This window comes from Carassius auratus, chromosome 38 (assembly GCF_003368295.1).
Source record: "Carassius auratus strain Wakin chromosome 38, ASM336829v1, whole genome shotgun sequence".
In the NCBI taxonomy this organism is placed as follows: Eukaryota; Metazoa; Chordata; class Actinopteri; order Cypriniformes; family Cyprinidae; genus Carassius; species Carassius auratus.
The window spans coordinates 11706872-11726609 of record NC_039280.1 but is presented as its reverse complement, the minus strand read 5'-3'; the positions used below and the strand labels follow the sequence as shown (position 1 = coordinate 11726609).

The 19738-nt window shown below is 37.3% G+C and overlaps 2 protein-coding genes across 3 annotated transcripts; one reads left to right on the top strand and one right to left on the bottom strand.

The window, feature by feature from the left end:
• Positions 1-1302: 1302 nt before the first annotated feature.
• On the top strand, positions 1303-12445 carry LOC113057073 (methionine aminopeptidase 1-like). The gene is made up of 11 exons (XM_026224127.1): positions 1303-1491; positions 4532-4583; positions 4709-4818; positions 4935-4995; positions 8291-8382; positions 8667-8750; positions 9366-9504; positions 10272-10403; positions 10591-10734; positions 10845-10910; positions 11411-12445. The coding sequence occupies exons 1-11, from the start codon at positions 1318-1320 to the stop codon at positions 11575-11577; spliced, it is 1221 nt and encodes a 406-aa protein (XP_026079912.1). The 5' UTR covers positions 1303-1317; the 3' UTR covers positions 11578-12445.
• Positions 12446-12460: 15 nt separating this feature from the next.
• adh8b (alcohol dehydrogenase 8b) lies at positions 12461-18862 on the bottom strand. 2 transcript variants are annotated; one of them, XM_026224129.1, is made up of 9 exons: positions 18732-18862; positions 17863-17964; positions 17610-17751; positions 16869-16956; positions 16552-16771; positions 13332-13592; positions 13091-13220; positions 12871-13009; positions 12461-12797 (listed from the first exon to the last, which is right to left on the bottom strand). In XM_026224129.1, exons 1-9 carry the CDS (start codon positions 18747-18749, stop codon positions 12767-12769), a joined length of 1131 nt encoding a protein of 376 aa, XP_026079914.1. In that variant the 5' UTR covers positions 18750-18862; the 3' UTR covers positions 12461-12766. The 2 variants fall into 2 exon arrangements, with proteins under 2 accessions (XP_026079914.1, XP_026079915.1); XM_026224130.1 differs by having other exon boundaries at positions 16869-16961; positions 17615-17751.
• Positions 18863-19738: the final 876 nt, after the last annotated feature.

The window sequence follows — 19738 nt, the reverse complement described above, 5'->3', positions numbered from 1 at the left end:
AATTTGGCCTGTAGAGATGGGCCCTTTTCAAAGACTGCTTTGTGAAGCTTCAAAACATGATTATTTTGTTTTTAATCAATGGTTTGGAGCTTGTTTCAGACCTGTGTGTCAAATCACATGCTTTTTTGAAAACTGGTCTTTGTTACATCATAAGAATGTTTGATTAAAAACATTTCTAAATTCTGTTTTGGATTGACTTTTCTAATTTTATTAAAATACTTTTGTTTCAGTTGAAACTTGTGCTTTCTGTTGACTCTTTTGAAAGAAACCCTTTCAAATAAAATTTATAATTAATTGTTATGGTTTCATGCTAAATTCTAGATTTATAAATGTAAATTTAAAAGATTTTCTTTTTTTCCAGAAAGATATGATGTATATCGAATTCTTTAAGGAACTCTGACAACTTAAATGCATTCTAAAACCAATCTATGGTGTAATAAAATATAATAGAATTTGTCACAAGATTGCATTGATCAGTTAAACCTGTAAACGAGTGCCTGATTTAATGCAAGTTAAATTTTTCAAAAGAATTTCTATAATTAATAATGCTACTGATGTCTGTATAATACAGTTTGTGTATTATTTATATACATAATTCGAAAAGGGGAATGCTGTTATGCAAATCTAATTGCAAATGCTTCTAAAACTGCCCAGCCCTGCCCAATAACATAATGCAATCACTATAGGCTACACTTAACAAAACAAAACAACATTTACAGAACCTTGATATTTAATGATATTTCATATTACATTTAATATATTACGCTTTCATGAAAACAGTTTGTGAAAGCTGTCGTGCTTGCGTTTTTGATCAGCATGTGCTGCTAGTCAGTTGTGTTTCGAGCGCTTAGAAATAGTAAATATTTTGGGGTGAAAAATAAATAAAAAATGCTTCAGTTGATACAGAAAGATTCGCATCTCTCAAACACTACCTGTAGAGAGAAGGTCAGCGTCGCTCAGACTTGGGTTTCTCTCACTATGGGGTGGAAGGTAAAAACCCCGGGGTGGAGCCACGGCGGCGTGATCACAGAGCGCTTTCAGCGGAGTTGAAGAACTCTCTCTGCCGCTCCGCTCCACTTATACACAGAGCTCCACTCCGGCTTTCGGTCTGCGTTGCTGGGTAACTACATTGACGCTTCTGCTTCATTTGGAACTTTTTTCGTTTGCCCAGAATAAATAGTCCAACTAACTTTCCAGTTTTGCCTGCTCAATAATTGTGGCTACAATAAGGTAAATGAAAAAGATAGATAGATAAATACATACTCCATTCTGCCATGATTCACAAGGTGGTGTTGGAGTCCCTCCCTCTGCTCTCAGATGACTGCAGCAGCAGACAGCAGCGCTCTCTCTCTCTCTCTGACCGACAGCAGCAGCAGCATGGCGGCGGTGGAGACACGGGAGTGCGAGACGGAGGGCTGCCGCAGCGAAGCGAAACTACAGTGTCCCACCTGCATCAAACTCGGAATTCAAGGCTCATACTTTTGCTCTCAGGTGAAGCTCTGACACTTTGGTTTAAGAAACAAGCGAAGCACCCTGGGTCTCTCGCTCATGTCACGCTGCCGGCCTACGAGACTGAGCTCAGCGTTAGCTAGCTAACATTAGCTGCCTTACATCACAAACAGGCACTTTAAACCTTACTCTGAGCTTTGACGTTTACATCAAAGTATTGTGCGTGATGATTTTCTGCATGACAGATTTGTCTGAGATGTTTAAGTCTTAAGTCTATAGTCTAAAGGAGTGGAAATGTAATTTACAAGTGGTTTCTTTGCTCAGCATGCTTTAAATGACTTCAGCTCAACGTGGCTCGCGTGCGGTTGTCAAATCATCTCATTAACCCTTTACTTATTTTATTTCTAAATTTCCAAAGATTTAGGGACAAAAGGATGCATAAATTGGTGCAGCTTGTAAGAAAATGTAGCTCTTTTCATTCTCGTGTAATTTTTGTTAGGCACTCCTAGCCTGGGTGTGTTTCAAACCTTAGTGAGCTGCCTGTCTAGACAGCATTGTGTTTTATGAGTCACTTGCTCATGATGGTCAAAAAGGCTGTCTAGTTTGGTAGTTCACTCTGCTTTAAGACAAAATCTACAAGTGCCCAATATATTTTAAATGTCTACATGGACAGCATTTTGGCCATCATATGGGTTTTTTGAGGCATACGCTCAAAAATGCTGTCTAGGTAGACAGCTCATTACATTTGAGACGCCTCTCTGAACTGGAGCACATGTTGCAGGGCAGATCTGCTGTCCTGCTTGCTGGGTTGAGAGGCTGATATGATGACAGGGCACTGCCAAGCCCAATATATCTGATTTGACATTTCCACCAATTCCATCTGATTCAAACTCTCGCCCTAATTAGATGACCCATTGTAATTCACCCTCATGTAATTCTAGACCTGAATGAATTTCTCTCTTCTGTGGAACACTTTTGTGTTTCATACATTTCATAAATTGCAAGTCAATTTTGTTCAGTGTAGTTTGGCCCCTGACATTCTTGAGGATATCCTGTTTTATGTTCCACAGATAAAAGTAAGTCATACATGAGGATTTTTATTATTTGAGCAAGCTATCCGTGTGATGCTGTAAAAGGGTGCCAATGTTTGTGAAGTTTTGTGTGTAATTCCTTGTAATTGTGCTAAAGTATATGCTTCAAGTACGTTTATCTACTTCGTATTTAAATAGGAAGTCAGAGATGGACATATCAAAAGGTTTCTGTCTTTTTTTGTAAAATAACCTATAATCATTAATTAACATTACAAGTGTGAACTTCGATTTATTGCTTATTTATTAAGTAGAATTTTTGCATTTGTTTCAAGATCATCTTCAAATTTAAAGAGTGTGTCAAAAAGAATTTAAGTATTAACAGATGCTAAAATATACACGGTTCAAAAGTTTGGTGTTGATAAGAGTTTTACTATTATCGGAGAACTCTGTCATGTTCACCAAAGCTACAATTATTTGATCAAAAATACTATACACAGTAATATTATTAATGAAGTGTTGTTATAATTAAAAATAACTTTTCTCTTTAATTATATGTTCTAATATCATGTATTCCTGTGATGGCAAAGCTAAATTTTCAGCAGTCATTATTCCAGTTTAACATGATCCTTCATTATAATATGCTGATTTGCTGCTAATATCTTTGTGTAGAAATTGTGCTATCTTTTCAGGATTCTTTGATGATAGAAAGGTAAAAAAAGATTTGAAATAGAAATCTTTGTAGCATTGTTAAAGAGTAACTAAACCCTAAACCAACTTTTTTTAGTTAATGATCTGTAAGAATGGGGCTTTTTTAGTGCTGTTCATGTATTCGAGTAACTTTTTTGACATTTGAGTATAAAGTGTTTTAATTTTACAATATATGGTGGAAAAACGTCTGAGTGCTGACCTCTTCAGGTTGAACGGTGGTTACTGCAGTGGATTTTTCCTATTGGATGTTGCGGTGGCAAGTGATGTAAGCAGTTTCCAGCTCACCAGGCCCCCTTGGTTCAAGCTACCACGCCCTTGGCAGTATAAAACCATCTTGCTCCGTCAAAATAACTGTAGTGAGTCAGGTGTTGGAATTGCGATTATTGAAAACGACCAGGATAGACTATTATAGCATCTATTTAGCATAGCATTTATATAGTTATTTAGATTGTTTTGTGTAGCCTATGTAGTTAATTAGCATAGTTGTTAGTGTAACGTTAGTATTGTTAGAAGCATAGTTAGTTGCATAGTATTGCATCAGTTAGGATAGCTTCAAGTTGGCGTAGATTTATCTGTATTTAAATTAGTACAGTGGTCAGGATGGTACGTAGGTGTGTTGCTGGTTGTGACAGCACTGCTGGACTGCATAGTTTACCAGCAGACTTTAGGCACCAGTGGTTGCATGCACTTGGCCTTGAAGACCGCGAGTTCCCATCTAGAGCTGGAGTGTGCAAACTGCATTTTACGCAGGATTGCTTCTCCCAACGCAATGGAGGTGGAAATGGGCTCCTCCACGTGGGGGTTAAGACCGCAGTTTGAGCCAGCGGCTCGAAATTGATATGGCTCAGGCCACAGACACCTCGACATCCTCCACTTCAGGTGAAGGTGGGGGAGAAAAGTCCACTACTTCAAATGAAGGCTCCGTTGCATAGCTACTTGCGTCACTACAGTCACTCTCCATTTTAGGGACTCTGACAGCAGCTGTCAATCAATCCGTCACTGCGGGTCTCAGGTTCACACCCCACACGCTCAGCCCCGCCCTTGGTTCATCCCCTCTATCTCCGCTGTGCTCTGCCCACTTTTCAGCATTTTTCTGATATTTCCAGTGGGTGGAGTCAGGCTCTGACCAGGGGTTTAGTTACCCTTTAATGTAATTATTATGTCTTGTCTTGAGTGCATCCTTGTTCCATCAAAGGAATATTTTCATTCAGAAAGCTTTTGAACAGTAGTGTAACTTTGTACACTAACATATACGTGCCTCAAAGCTAACATACATTACGTTTTATGGTCTCTTTAAGAATTGACGTTGTGCGAGTAATAACTTGAGTTTTGTATCCTTTTAGGAATGCTTCAAAGGCAGCTGGGCCACCCACAAAGTGCTCCACAAAAAAGCAAGTATGTAGTGTGTTTTATTCACTCTCAATGTTGAGTGATGTTCAGTTCTGCATTTGCATTTGTATGTGGAATACAAATCATGTCTTGCCTAATGCTAACATTAATATCTGGCTTTTCTTTTGCAGAGGAGGACAAAATAAAAGATGAGGGAAAGAACTGTGTGGAGAAAGAAATCAACACAGACCCGTGGCACGGGTACAGATACACTGGTAAACTGCGACCCCACTATCCACTGGTAAGGAGGCATGAACATCGTCTGCGTGATAATTACAGCACACATACATCAGCATAGAACAAAACAAGTTTCTGCATTCAAACAGTTAGTTTCTTCCTTTTTCTTCATGTTTTCAGACTCCCATGCGGCTTGTTCCCAGCAACATCCAGAGACCAGACTATGCAGATCATCCTTTGGGTATGATTGCAAATCCCCTCACACATAATTTAGACATCATTATGTAAATTATTCACTGATCAGCCTCTGTCAACTGGACTAGCTTTCTTGCTCCATGCTCTTTATTTGAGGCATTGCACTTTTCTAACAGACTGCCCTGTTCATTATTACTCCTGTGTGAAGTTTAAACTTTTGACCCTTGAAATGGCCCACTGACATACAAGCTTTTAAACTAATGGCCTCCATCTCATCAGCTGAAGTGCTGGTTGATTCTTAAATGGAGGAGTGTTTGCTGCAGTAGCACACGTCTGACCAGATCAACCACAGTTTCATGTAGATGTGCAAGAATAACCTTTGTTTACAGAAAACTCTTAAGTTTGTTTGGTATCTCGTTGGTGCATCTTTATCATCATTGTTATTTGGAGGATAATGCTCTAGTAATCATTAGATTATAAAAAAAGGCCTAAATAGATTTACTTGGTTAGTTGGATATGCATAATCCACACCTACTGCATGATTTTCCTGAAGTCCTATTTAATTAGGACTAGGTTAAACCTGAGGAGCTTTGGTCATTTGTTTGTCAAAGTGTTTTTGTTTTCCTTATCTTTTCTGAATTAAGCAAATCAAACCTTTAAGAAGTAAAAATAAAAACCGCAATATTGTGTAATATTATTAGATTTTGAGAAATCATTTTTATTTTTAGATATGTTAAAATATAATTTATTCCTGTGGTGTAAAGCTGAATTTTCAACAGGCATTACTTCAGTCTTAAGTGTCACATGATTCCTCAGAAATCATAATTTCTAATGTGATGATTTGCTACTCAATCAATTCTTATAATGTTGAAAACAGTATTGCTTAATAGTTTTGTGGAAACAGTGATACTTTTTAAAATAAATGATTAGGAAAAAAAAGAACACCTTTTTTTTTTTTTTACACAAAAATCTTCTCTAACATTGTAAATGTCTTTATTGCCATTTCACTCTACTGAATAAAATAATGTCTTTAAAAATCTTACTAATTACAGACTTTGCACAGTATATATATATAAATAAATAAATAAATATATATATATATATATATATATATATATATATATATATATATATATATATATATATATATATATATATTTATTTATTTTTTTAAGAGATTATCACTAGCCTGCTAGTTACTGTGTTAGTTTGTCTGTAAACTGTGTAAAATGTGAAGCTCTTAGAGAAGGTTATATTTATTGCAGTGAAATGCATAGATGTTTGTGTGACTTAAGTGTCTGAATACTTTTTGGGGGGCTTGTAAAGGATATTTTAAATGATAATACATGTGTCTTTGAATAGAAGAGCAATTGCACAAACACTTTTTTTTCTAGTATAGAAGCATCTCTCATGAATCACTGTTTTGTGAATAAATGCTTATTTGTCCTCCGTTAACGGATGCTGCAGAGTCTTCCCGTAAGTAACTGTTTTGGTGGTGGTTAGTGGCTATTAGTCTCCAGTAGTTCCAGCCTTTCATTCCTTTGTTATTAGCTCATCCTTGAGTCTGCGGGCCCCGGCTTTCAAACAGTAGAAGAGTGAAGTGTTGAAAAGGACAGAAAAAGGTTTAGAATGTTTAGCATGTGTCAATGTAAAAAAAAAATGTTGTGTAATATAATTCTTTTGTTTGTTTGCTGGTTTTTATTGTATTTGTTATTCTTGCATCTTTTTAAATGGTTTTTGCCATGAAGATAGCCATAGATAGTGACATGGCAGTACCGGTAAATAAATGTATACTATTCTATTGAAAAAGCCTAATGTCTTCAAAAGCATCCAAAGGTTAAGTCAGGAGTGTGTGTGTGTATCTTTAGGACTCCTTAGTGAGAGCGTGTGTGTGATGGTCCTGAAGTCACCTTATAAACGTTTCCATTTACCTGTGTGTGTGTGTGTGTGTTGGGGGTGGGCTGCTGCAGTGTGTGTCTGAAGCTCTTCTCTCGCTCTCTGCAGCTGCAGAGGTTGGGTTGTTGGCAGGTACGAAGTCCCGCCGCTTCCCACGTTTGTCCGGCCGGTGATGTCCTCTTGTTTTAACAGTATTACAGGGAGCGGTTTGCTCCGCAGTGGGTGTATGAGTGTGTCTGTGTAGTAGCATGGCTCTGTCTGTTTCTGCATGGCTGATGTCGTTAATCAGCTGGGGCTAGAGTTGGGTGATATGACCAAAGTTGTATTTGTATCAGTTTTTATTGGAAATTCATATTTGGTTTGCGTTATTTTTCCTTATTTTTATTTAGCCTATTTATAAATTTTTTGCACATCCTGCTGTGTTTTTGCATTACTCTAAATTCCTTTACTGCTTTCAGTGTAAATACAGCAGTTGTGCCAATTGACAACAATGCAAATGTGTCCACCTCGGTGCAAATGGTACACTGCAGGTCAAAAGTTTGGAATAATTTAGATATTTTGATGTTTCTGAATGCTTACCAAGGCTGCATTTGTTAAACGATATAAAAAAAAAAAAAAAAACAGCAATTTTTTTTTAAAGATTATAACCATTTAAAATAGCTGTTTTCTGTTTGAATGCATTTTAAAACGTCGTTTATTACTGTGATAGCTGAATTTTCATTCATGTGTGTCATGTGATCCTTCAGAAATCTTTCTAATATACTTATTTGCTGCTTAATTTGTTATCAATATTTAAAACAGTAGTGCTGCCTTATAATTTTAAAGAAACTTGTGATAAATTTAGCATCCTTGCTAAATAAAAGTATTCAAATTTTTCCAGTGGGCAAAAACTGTTTTCAACATTGATAATAATAAGAAATGCTACTTAAGAAGCAAATCAGCATATTAGAATGATTTCTGAAGGATCTTGTGACACTAAAGAAAATTCAGCTCAGGAATAAATTACTTTTTATAATAGACAATAAGTCTCTTATGATGAGGGCATGAGTATTATTTCAATAACATAAAAATAAATCATAATTATTCTAAGCCTTTGATTGGTACAATATATAAAATCTCTATCTTCAATGCCACACGATATATAGAGTCATATCGCCCAGCCCTTGCAGGAAGTGTCTGTGATTTACGTCATTGCCAAACTGTCGTGTCCCAGACCTCACTGGATCAGCGACCGTGTGTGTGCGCGTGTGTGTTTCTATCTGTAAGAAGTGGTTGTGTTGTCTTCATTAGCTGACTGGAGACCGTGCTGTTGAGATTCTGTTGTGGTGAAGGTCAGTAGGCAGAGCTAGTCCATATATTTGAGTGATAGTAAGATGCTTTTGTGGGTAGATGGGTATCTGCGTATTTCACTGCTCATCAATTCACCAATTCATCACTGCTTGCAGGAATGTCAGAGTCAGAGCAGACCATGAAAGGGACGTCTCAGATTAAGATCCTCAGTGCTGAAGAGATTGAGGGCATGAGAGTTGTCTGCAAGGTAATCTAACATCATAACTTCACACATGATACCTTTTGTGTATAGAATATTTTGGTATTTTGGGTGTTGCAAAAGACATTTTCTGCCCCTATTTAATTTGTTCTGCCAGTAGTTTCTAATTTCAGATTTTAGTTAAGAGAACCCCAGAAAAACACTTGGTCACATATAATAAAAATGCTGAAATATCGTCTAGTGGAATGTCAGCCTGTCAAGTCTCTGATGAGCACAAGTAAACAAAAGACATTTGAATTGTTAAATATAAAGACAATGTTTGTTTCCTTCAGCTGGCTCGAGAAGTCCTTGACATTGCTGCCATGATGGTGAAACCTGGAGTGACGACAGAGGAGATTGACCATGCGGTGCATTTGGTAAAATTTCACTGCATTTTTTCTTTTTCTTATCTACATTTTACAAAGTAGCAGTCTGATCAGAGCAGAACATTTAAATATAGGTTATCTAATGGAAATGTGAAATTGCTTATGCATTCACATTACATTTTTTATTATTATTATTTGTTCTAAATCAGTGGTTCTCTTTGAATCCAAGGCCCACTTTGTCCAAGAGTTCCTCCTATTTAAGCTGTACATTTGGTACTTTAGTTATAGTAAAAAGGAAAAACACAGAAATATGTTGCCTTGTTGTCTTTGTTTTAGCATTTTTAAGCATTTTTATTAAGATTGTTAATATAACTAATTTAAATAATTTGAAGACCTCTTGGGGGTCCTCTTGGATGTTTGCTGAGGCCTCCTTGTGGACCCCTGGTTGAGAACCATTGCTGTAAATGTCATGTTTCATGTTGGAGTTTCCTTCTGGATCCAGTTTTTTTTTTTTTTTTTTTTTTTTTTTAAACAGTTGTTTGACAGCTGTTTTTGACAGTATGCATTTATTTCTTGTGATTTTTACTGTTATTGTCATTTGAGTAGGAAAGCCTGTATAAATGTTGATGCTAATGCCAAAGGATGTGTCCATATTTGTTGGTTAAGGCATGCACAGCGAGGAACTGCTATCCCTCACCTCTGAACTACTACAACTTTCCCAAGTCCTGCTGCACTTCTGTCAATGAAGTCATCTGTCATGGGATCCCTGACCACCGTCCACTCCAGGATGGGGACATACTGAACAGTATGTATTGAAATACATATAGTATATGAATGCATCTGGCTGGCTTTACTTTATGGGAGATCAGATTTTTGTCTCAAGAAGGCGATTTTAAAGGGATAGAATCACCCACCCTCTAAATTGACATTGTATTTCATATTTCAGTTAGTCCAGATGTCAGATAAACATTCACTGGACATTCGACATTTGTGCGTGACTGATTTTTCCACATGTTCACATTTCTGTGAATGCATTGGCTTGTTCTTGCAGAGCTTTGTCCAGAATTGTTTTTTCCTTTCAGTCATTTTAAGTCCCATAGTCAAAATGCCATATTATTAAAGCTATTTATTCTTGTTAATGCCATAACAGATAAGTAAACGAAACAAATGACCAGTGACATGTAGATCTCTTTAGTCCTAGCTACGTGTTTTGTCATTGATCACATTAATTTAAATATCATAGGCTACAGCACAGAGAACGGCTTCTATTTACATCTGATGTCAAATTGACACTGAACAGCCCTTACGCTGAAGGCAGTATCCAGAACCAGATGGAATCTACATTTTTTTTTTTTTTTTTGTGTGTGCTTTGCACAGTGTTAAAGTCTGTGGAATGGATTTCTGTTAAATGCATCTACTTTGGATCAAATATTAGCTGAAAGCATAATCCTATCATTTTGTCTCAGTTTGTGTATTTTTTTTTTTACAGAGTTCTGTGTAACATATGCAGAAAATAAATCTTCAGACTTAAGGTAAATTGCACTAAATGTTACATATTCATTTTTTTTGCAGTTGACATAACAGTTTACCACAATGGTTACCATGGAGATTTGAATGAAACCTTTTTTGTGGGTGAAGTGGATGAGGGAGCCAAGAGATTGGTTCAGACCACTTATGAATGTCTTATGCAAGCCATTGAGTCTGGTGAGTATGAAAGTGCATGCAAAAAACTATAACAATTAAAATTATACGAGTTCAACATTTGTCCTACATGATATAGTACAGTATGTTTGCATGATGTGATGCAAACTAATGATCTTTAGAGGGCAGACTTGCACAGAGGGATATCTGTGTTGAGATCTGAAGAAGCTTGTTTCTGTCTTGTGTCTAGTGAAGCCTGGTATCCGCTATCGTGAGCTGGGAAACATCATCCAGAAACACGCGCAGGCTAACGGTTTCTCTGTGGTACGGAGCTACTGTGGCCATGGCATTCACAAACTGTTCCACACGGCACCAAACGTGCCACACTATGCCAGTGAGTAGTGTCATAATGATACAAGCATTGCACACTGTGATGTAATCGAACTGCAGAGAGTGCAAACACTCAATAAGCTTGAACTATCCTTGTTTTATGTATTTCTACAGAGAATAAAGCAGTAGGAGTGATGAAACCTGGTCATGTATTTACTATTGAGCCCATGATCTGCGAAGGTTAGAGACAAATCACAAAATTATTTTTGTATCCATCCAAATTGTGTACTTATTCTTAAGAGTTGTTTTCTTTTATAGTTAATGCATTCAAACGTGTGATTGGTTGGTTCATTTACACTTCCCCTTAAAGCTTTGGGGAAAGTAAGATTTTTATTTTGTACGAAATCATTACTCTTATTTAGTGAAGACACCTGAAAAAAAATGTGGTTCCTCAATAATATTAAGCCACTTAAATGTTTTCAGTATTGATAATGATAAGAATTGTGTCTTGAGCAGCAAATCGGCATATTAATATGATTTATGAAGGATCATGTGACACTGAGGACTGGAGTAATGTTGCTGAAAACTCAGCTTTGCATCATAGGAATAAATTCCATTTTAAAATATATCAAACGGTTCTTTTCTTCTGTTAACAGATACTATTTACTATAAAAATGTGAGTTTTGATGAGCTTAAGCATTGTAATCAACTGCTTATTTAAGAGTCTTTGCTCTGTGCAGGTGGCTGGCAGGATGAGACGTGGCCAGATGGCTGGACTGCAGTCACTCGTGACGGTAAACGCTCAGCCCAGTTTGAGCACACGCTCCTCGTGACAGAGACAGGCTGTGATATCCTCACGTGTCGCCTCGAGGATAATGGCCGTGCTCACTTCCTGTCCCAAATGTAGAATTATTGGGGTCATATCAGCCCTATTCTGCAGTGGAGGATACAACAGCTCCGCCCCTTATCACCAATCAGCCAATCACACAGTGGTTCTCTGTTGGGCAGGAGATGATTGGCCATGTGGCCGTGACAGTGGATTTGGGCAGGAGATAGAGATTTGTTTACTTCTGAATGTGTCACCTGACAGTCACATTAATCAGCTTGGATCCGAGTAAATACAAAGGCACTGGCCTTTAACCTGGTTACAGTGCCGCCACACTCTGTCTTCACAGCAGTGGTATCTGTGTGAGTGGTTTTGTGTGTGCGCACCTGTGTGTTTGAGAGAGTGTGTCGGCTGTGTGAGGTCTGCTGTCTCAGTCTGCTTCAGTGTGTTTGTATGCCTGACTTGTTGCAATGTACCATGTTTGTTTTGTTGGGGTTCGAGATGCAATGAGTCGAGTGTATGTGATAAAACACTGGAGTCTCTCCAAATCTCATCAGATGATGATTGATATATAAAACTCTTTACAGCTGAAAGAGTGCCTCGTAACATTATTGAACATTGTACAAATGTTTTTAATGAACTTCTACCAGTGTTCATAAGGTCCAATTAAATCAATCTTGTATGAGTGGCTGTCTATGAACATCTAAAAAACATTAGGCTAAGTACAATGGTTTAATTATGTTTCACCTGTTTGATGGCCTTTCAGAAATGTCATCCATAGTCAACGAAAATATGATTTTTGTTTGTCTTTGGTCGTTTAATACCACTTAAAGAGCAATGTGAAAGTGTGAAAAGCAGTTGCAGGCCTCCTTGTCTGTTTGATGCATCTCTTGAAATCTGTTTCAGTGTTTCAGGATTCAAGCTGAATTAAAGTATATTTTCTTCTTTATTTTGTGTTTTTTTGTTGTTGTTTTTTTGGTGTGTGTGTGTACAACAAATGCCAAACATCTGTCAATCAATACAAAGGATTGAAATTTAAACAATGACTTATGAAAGTAGCTGATGAGATTAATCTGTTTGAATTATTGAAGATTTTGGGTGAAACAATAAAATTTTTAGCCAGGCAGAAATTTAATTCCATCACTTCGGTTATTTCTACACCTTTCAGAAATAGTTACAGTACTTTAAACTAGTATTGCGTGTGTCTTCGTTAAGTCTGAGTGATCTGTTCCCATCTGGTTGTCTCAAACTTTTGGGGATGACTTGATTCTCATTTGGATATAGTCAGGATGCATCGAATGCTGTAAGATAGGAAAAAATGTTAGAACTTTCTTATAAGATTAACCTGAGATGATGACAGTGAGAAAAATGTACCATTGTCCAGTTTTCATGAGGTGGATGGCATCATTGATCTGCTCCAGATCCATTTTGTGGGTTATGAACTCATCAAGCATTATTTTGCCAGTCATGTAGTCATTAACCAGTTTTGGAAGAGAGTCCTTGAGCTTAAAACCTTTTTCACATAAATAAAAGTGAATACATGCACAGACATGTACTTTAAAAGTCAAAGAGCATAAACTTCCAGCTGGTTTACCTCCTAAAAGGGTTCCCTTCCAGGTTTTCCCAGATATGAGTTGAATTGGCTTTGCTGAAAAGTCTGCATCAGTATAGCCAACCAAAACACTCACACCCCAACCTTTAACACATGACTCCAGTGCAGCTCTCTGCGGTCAAAAACCATTAAACTCACACACAGAAGAATTGCAAGTACTGAAAGCTTTTAAACAAGCAAGTAAATGCATGCACTTTCTACATATGTGTCAGCTGAGGCTCACCGATACTTCAGTGTTTCCCACACACTCGAGTGAGAAATCCACTCCTCCATTGGTAAGTTCTGCCAGTACTTCAGAGATGGGTTTATCATATGCCTTCGGATTCAGAACATCAGTGGCACCAAAGACCTTCGCCTTCTCAAACTTCTTCTCATTAATATCCACAGCAAAGATGCGGGAGGCTCCGGCATTTTTACAGCCCATGACTGCACCCAGACCTACTGCACCCAGTCCAAACACTGCACACACTGAGCCTGGAGTGACCTTCACACAAACAAATCACTTGTGTAACGGTCCCATGCTTTGTGATTCCATGTTTTAAACTTTAGTTAGTGTGTAATGTTGCTTTTAGAATATAAATAATATCTGTAAAATTCTAAAGCTCAAAGTTCAATGCCAAGCAAGATGTTTTATTTAACCGAATCTGCCTACAAAAATCGACCCTCCGCACACATGAATACACAAAAGAGGGGGGGCGTGGTCTTGTGGTGCTCCGACTGAGAAGAGCAAGAGCTGCGTTTGTGTTTGTCGCCATGTTGTCGAAACGCTGTTATTTTCATCTCGGAGTCCAATCATCTTTGTTTGGGCTTCCCAGGGACGCTGTACTTGGAGATTAATGGTTACAATTTATGTTTAACTCGGTTCCTGAAAATTATAATCCACATGTAAAGCTATGTGCAGCACATTTTGCTGAGGACAGCTTGCTGAGGACAGCTTCCTCAATCTAAATCAGTTTAATGCCGGATTCGCACAAAGATTATTCCTGAAAGATGAAGCAGTTCCCTCTTTGTCTGGAGAAGGCGTTGTTTATGGGTTGTTTACCGGACCACAACCGGTAAGTGTATTTTATTATTTAAGTTGGTGCGTTCAACAGTTTCTGTAACTTATTACACAAAGGGCAACGCTGTTAAGCTTTGTTAACTAGATGTTACGGCTGTGCAAAAAAATCGAATGCGATTTTCATGCGCATCTCGTCAGTAAAAACCCTCCTGTGATTATAAGCATAGACTGTAGAAGAAATGGACACAGCGACCCCATTGGATTCAACCATAGACAGTAAAAGAAATGGACACAGCGACCCCATTGGAACTCAACTGAGACAATTGAAGCCCATTTTTAACGTTTTTTAGCACTTCCGTTTCTGACGCGCAGACTCAAACGAAGCTTGGCGACGTCAGCAACCTGTCTGACAGATGTAAATGTTCTAGTAGCTGTCCGTGCAAACTGCCATCGTTAATATTGCAGAGACGGCGAGCTTGAGCGGGGAGTTCTTTGGCGTGAGTGAGCATGAGTATGTATTCTGATTAATTATTTTGTATAGTATTTTAAAATGTAACGCCAGTACGCCATATTAAGTTAATTGCCTGCGAGCTTCTCCTCCTGTCTGTACGGTAATGCGACAGAGAGTCGATTGGTTATGACGCAATCGGTAGCCTATTTTTTACAAAAACTGTTTCTACGGGGCCATAATGTAACATAGAAGGTAATGGAGGCCTTTATACATTGTCGTGTATCTTTAGAAATAAATAATGGACAAACGGAGTCTTTAAGCGCCTCAGATGTAAAGTTATTCGCTGTCAAAGTGACGCCAAAATGAATGGGAGTCAATGGGAATGCTAACGCTAGTGAAGTTCTGCTACAAGATGACAGCACGCAGCCGACTTCAACTTCCAGTCGACTTCCTTGCCGCCTGGATTCAACGGAGAAAAATGAAGTCAATTACAAGCACACACTTCCTGGGGGTCAAGTGTACTGCGCAGACTCAACCTGTAAGTCTTCTAATAGCTGTGCCAAGAGAAATCTGAATCACCCACCGAATCTTGCAGAGAAGACGAGCGTGAACAGGAGCAAATTTTGGTAAGTATTCTGATTAATTATCTCCCTTGACTTTATGCGTCCACGTCCCCCCGATCTGAATCACTTTGGTAAGTATTTTTTGGTAAATTTTGGTAAGTATTCTGATTAATTATCTCCCTTGACTTTATGCGTCCACGTCCCCCCGATAGCCTCATAAACAGTAAAAGATTGCCTACGAGCTTCTCCTCCTGTCCATACGGTAATATATCTATTGTGCGACAGAGAGTCACTGGTTATGACATTAGCCTATTTTTTTTATTTATTTTTTTTACAAAAACTGCTTCTATGGGACCATAACGTAAGATACAAGGTAATGGAGCCTTTTATACATGTTAGTGTTTCTTTAGAAATAATTAATGGACAAATGGAGTCTTTAAACGCCTCAGATGTAAAGTTATTCTCGTTCCCCTGATTATAAGTACATCTCCAGCACATGCTCATGCCCGCTTGCTTCTCAAAATTAGTTCAATCGCGTTTCCAGGAGGGCAGCCTGCGCTCAGCTGCTGTCGAATCACAACACAGGAACCGCTGGCACAATCAGAACTCGTTACGTATTTCTGAAGGAGGGACTTCATAGAACAAGGAAGTCATCAGCCCGTTTTTATGACAGTGAAAACAGCGGTATACAGATAGGTGAATTATATGAAAAATACTGTTTTTTTTACATGCGAAACATGAACACATGTTATATTGTACACTCTAAACACAATCAAAGCTTAAAAAAAGCACCAAAAACGGGACCTTTAATTTATACATTACTATTCAAGCCACAGCTATTTGAACTCTTAAGTTGAAAACCTAAAGTGTAAACTCTATTAAAGATTAATTCATTTCCCTTAATAAGTGACATCTGGACTTTTTGTCTTCTTTTTTTCTCCATGAAAAATTATATAGTAACATATGCTCTTCAATAATTTGCATGCAGTACTAACCTCGGACACCAGGTGACAATATCAGTTTGAGTTTGAATAGTGCAATTACAGGAAGGTTTTGAAAACCTTGCTAAGTTACCACACAATATTGGTTATTGCTGACAAGATTGTTAATTATTTTTTTCTGTTATGCAACACAGAAACATTACATCAGGCGGGCAATTTCGAATCTTGATAGAAGCAGTAAGTGGAGACTGTACATTTTACATATTTCTAATTTCATAACAGCTTTTGCATAATATTTTGTTTATATTAGCTTAGTTATTATTTAGTTTGCATTGATATTAAGTAGTTAGGTCATAGTCATATTTAGGTATGGTATGTATCATTTCACATATCTGAATCGTTGATTCATTAATGAACACATCTCTAGTGTGTGTTTCTCAGAGACTTGGAACAGAACAAAAATACGCAAAGCAAGTGTCTATACATACCCCAGCTGTGTTTACAGCAGCTCCATAACCAGTAGAGACACCGCAGCCGAGCAGACACACGCGGTCGAGTGGGGCATCATCAGCAATCTTGACCACATACATCTGTCTGATGACGATGTATTCAGAGAAAGTACCAGTGCCTGTGAACTGCAGGATGGGCTGACCACGGCAAGTGAAACGTGTTGTGGGATACGACATCAAATCGACGTGATAATTTAACCTGACGAAAAAAATATGAATAAAATTGTAATATTAAGGTTTCAAAAACAGAGGGATGAATGAAATATGTGAAAAGTTGTGTTGTTTCTATTTCTCACCAGCTGCGTTCACACAAGTTTGTTTTTGGACTCTTGCAGAACCTGCATTCTCCACACTGAGCAGCCGAGACTGGAATGACCTTATCACCTGTTCACCACAATACACAGATGTCTGTGTGTGTATGTGTGTGAGTGTGTGTCTATATATATATATATATATATATATATATATATATATATATATATATATATATATATATATACATATACAGTTCAGACCAAAAGTTTGGACACACCCTCTCATTCAAAGAGTTTTCTTTATTTTCATGACTATGAAAATTGTAGAGTCACACTGAAGGCATTGCCTATATATATATATATATATATATATATATATATATATATATATATATATATATATATATATATATATATGTGTGTGTGTGTGTACTTTTAGCTGAATATGTACTTTTAGTTGTCGTTAAAAATAAGTATTGTTGTGTGAAGTATTGTATTGGTTAAATTAAAAATAACATTTAGCAGACGCTTTTATCCAAAGCGACTTACAGTGCATTCAGCCTATCAATTTTTACATATCATGTGTTCCCGGGGAATCAAACCCCAAACTTTGCGCTTGCTTGCTTGCTAGTGCAGTGCTCTACCAGTTGAGCTACAGGAACACTTATTGGTTGCTTATAATTGGCTTTCAAGCTTTAAAATGTATTTTATAGAATATGCTGAAGATTTATGTGAGATTTATGTGATTTTTAAAATAGAAAGCAAGACATTTTATTTTGTGACCTGGCTTGAAATCAGCTACTCCAGGTCCCACACTCTCCACTACACCAGCGCCCTCATGTCCCAGGATAGTGGGAAAGCCCCGGTTGTCCTTCCCTTCAAACAGGTGGAAAAGCTCGGTGTGACACAGACTTGAAGCTACAATCTGTGATGGTGAAAAAACTTGTTAACCAATACATGTTGTGTTGCATGCCTTAACAACTGATTTTTAATTAGTTCTTTGGGTTTTTGACAACTTTCATGGGATATTACCCACCTTAATTCGTATTTCTCCTTCCTGAGGTGGGCCGACTTCTATTTCCTCTATTACCAGAGGCGCATTGGGCTTCCAGGCAACAGCAGCCCGACATTTAATCACCTTCAGCACATAAAAGTACTTGGTTCAGCATGTTTTATAATGACTGACTACAGATGACTATATAACTGCTGTGCTTGAGTGGTTCAAAGATCACCGCTCTCTAATCATAGTTGGAGGTTGTCCAGCCAATGAAATCAAAACTTGTTTTAAGAGCCACAGCTATCTGTGATTCCACTGGAACTAAAGATAAATATTAACTCGATGAAACTGCCTATGCAGGAACAATTTGATGGAAAACTAGGAGAATTACAAATGGAGCCTCAAGAAATTTTGCATTTGTAAAAAAAAAAAAAAAAAAAAGACTTGTGAGATAATGATATGAATAATGATGCACGAATGTCACTTTGCACGTTTACATTTGGCCTCCAAACCTCTTTATGCAGTCTTTATATATATATATTTGTCTTTATATGAACAGTCAGTCTTGATATATTGCATCATAGTTAGTAAAGTATTGCAATCAATTGTGCATCACAATAATAACACATTTCTAAATAATGTAATTCAAGACTTTGAACTTGATTTCCCCCCCATCACTTTAACCAGTGTTTGCTAAAAAAAGTTCAAAGCTTTAATAACAATCTTATGAGTCTTATTCATTTTGCATTAAGTTGATTATATGGAATAAAAATGTACTTAATTGTAGATGTCTTTGCCTTGTAAATTGTTTCCTTATGCGATCAATAGGTCAATGTAAATGAACGTTGATTTGAGTCGTATTAAAATGCATTAACTATTAAAAGAGACCAAAAGACAAGTTTACAGACCTTTCCTGCAGTGGCCATTTTCAAATGTAGTTGTATTGCTGTAATGAATACAAAAAAATGCAGAGCTTCTTTGGTAACTGTTCTTATACTCTGGTTTTATACATGAAGCAATCTCCCTCGCTCTCCCTCCCTCTCTCTCTCTCTTTCCCTCTCTCTCTCTCTCTCTCTCTGACCGTTAGATTGTTTGATTATTACTCTATCGTCTGAATTTGATTTTATGAGAGCTGGTCTCTATTGGTCTCTTATTATATTTATTGACTCGATCATGCAACACTCGTTTATAAGAGATATTCAGAGTAATTAGCAGTTTAACCTTCAATGAAGTTATTCAAAAGCATAATTAGTGTAAAAGTCAACTGTGATAAGACTGCTTTCTCCATGATTTAACAGAAAAATTATCATTCTATTACTCTATTACTAATTATATTAATCATAAGACATGTGGAGAATGAGGAAAGTTGGCCTCTAGTGTAATTGTGTAGAGAACACAAGACTGACACTTTGACTGCATGGGCAAAGAAGAGTAATGGTGCTTTCAAGTTGCTCAGCACACTGAAACTGAATAAAACATAAAAAGATAAAATGTATAAATCAAACACTCATTCAAAATCTTTATTCATCATTTTGTAGAATTAGAGTAAATTTAACTAATTTATTACAATATTTAGCCTTTCTATTTACCAACTTATAGACAATGCATTTAACCATATTTTTAAACCAAATTAATGTATAACTGATCTACTAAAAATAAGAATTTGTTTAACTGAGAATACACCTGCAAAGGTTTCTGAGCCTTTAAAATTGTCTCTCGGTTTGGTTCACTAGTCTACACAATCATGGGGAAGACTGCTGATCTGACAGTTGTCCAGAAGACAATCATTGATACCCTTCACAAGGAGTGTAAGCCACAAACATTCATTGCCAAAGAAGCTGGCTGTTCACAGAGTATCCTAGCATGTTAACAGAAAGTTGAGTGGAAGAAAAAAGTGAGAATTGTCAAGCAAAAT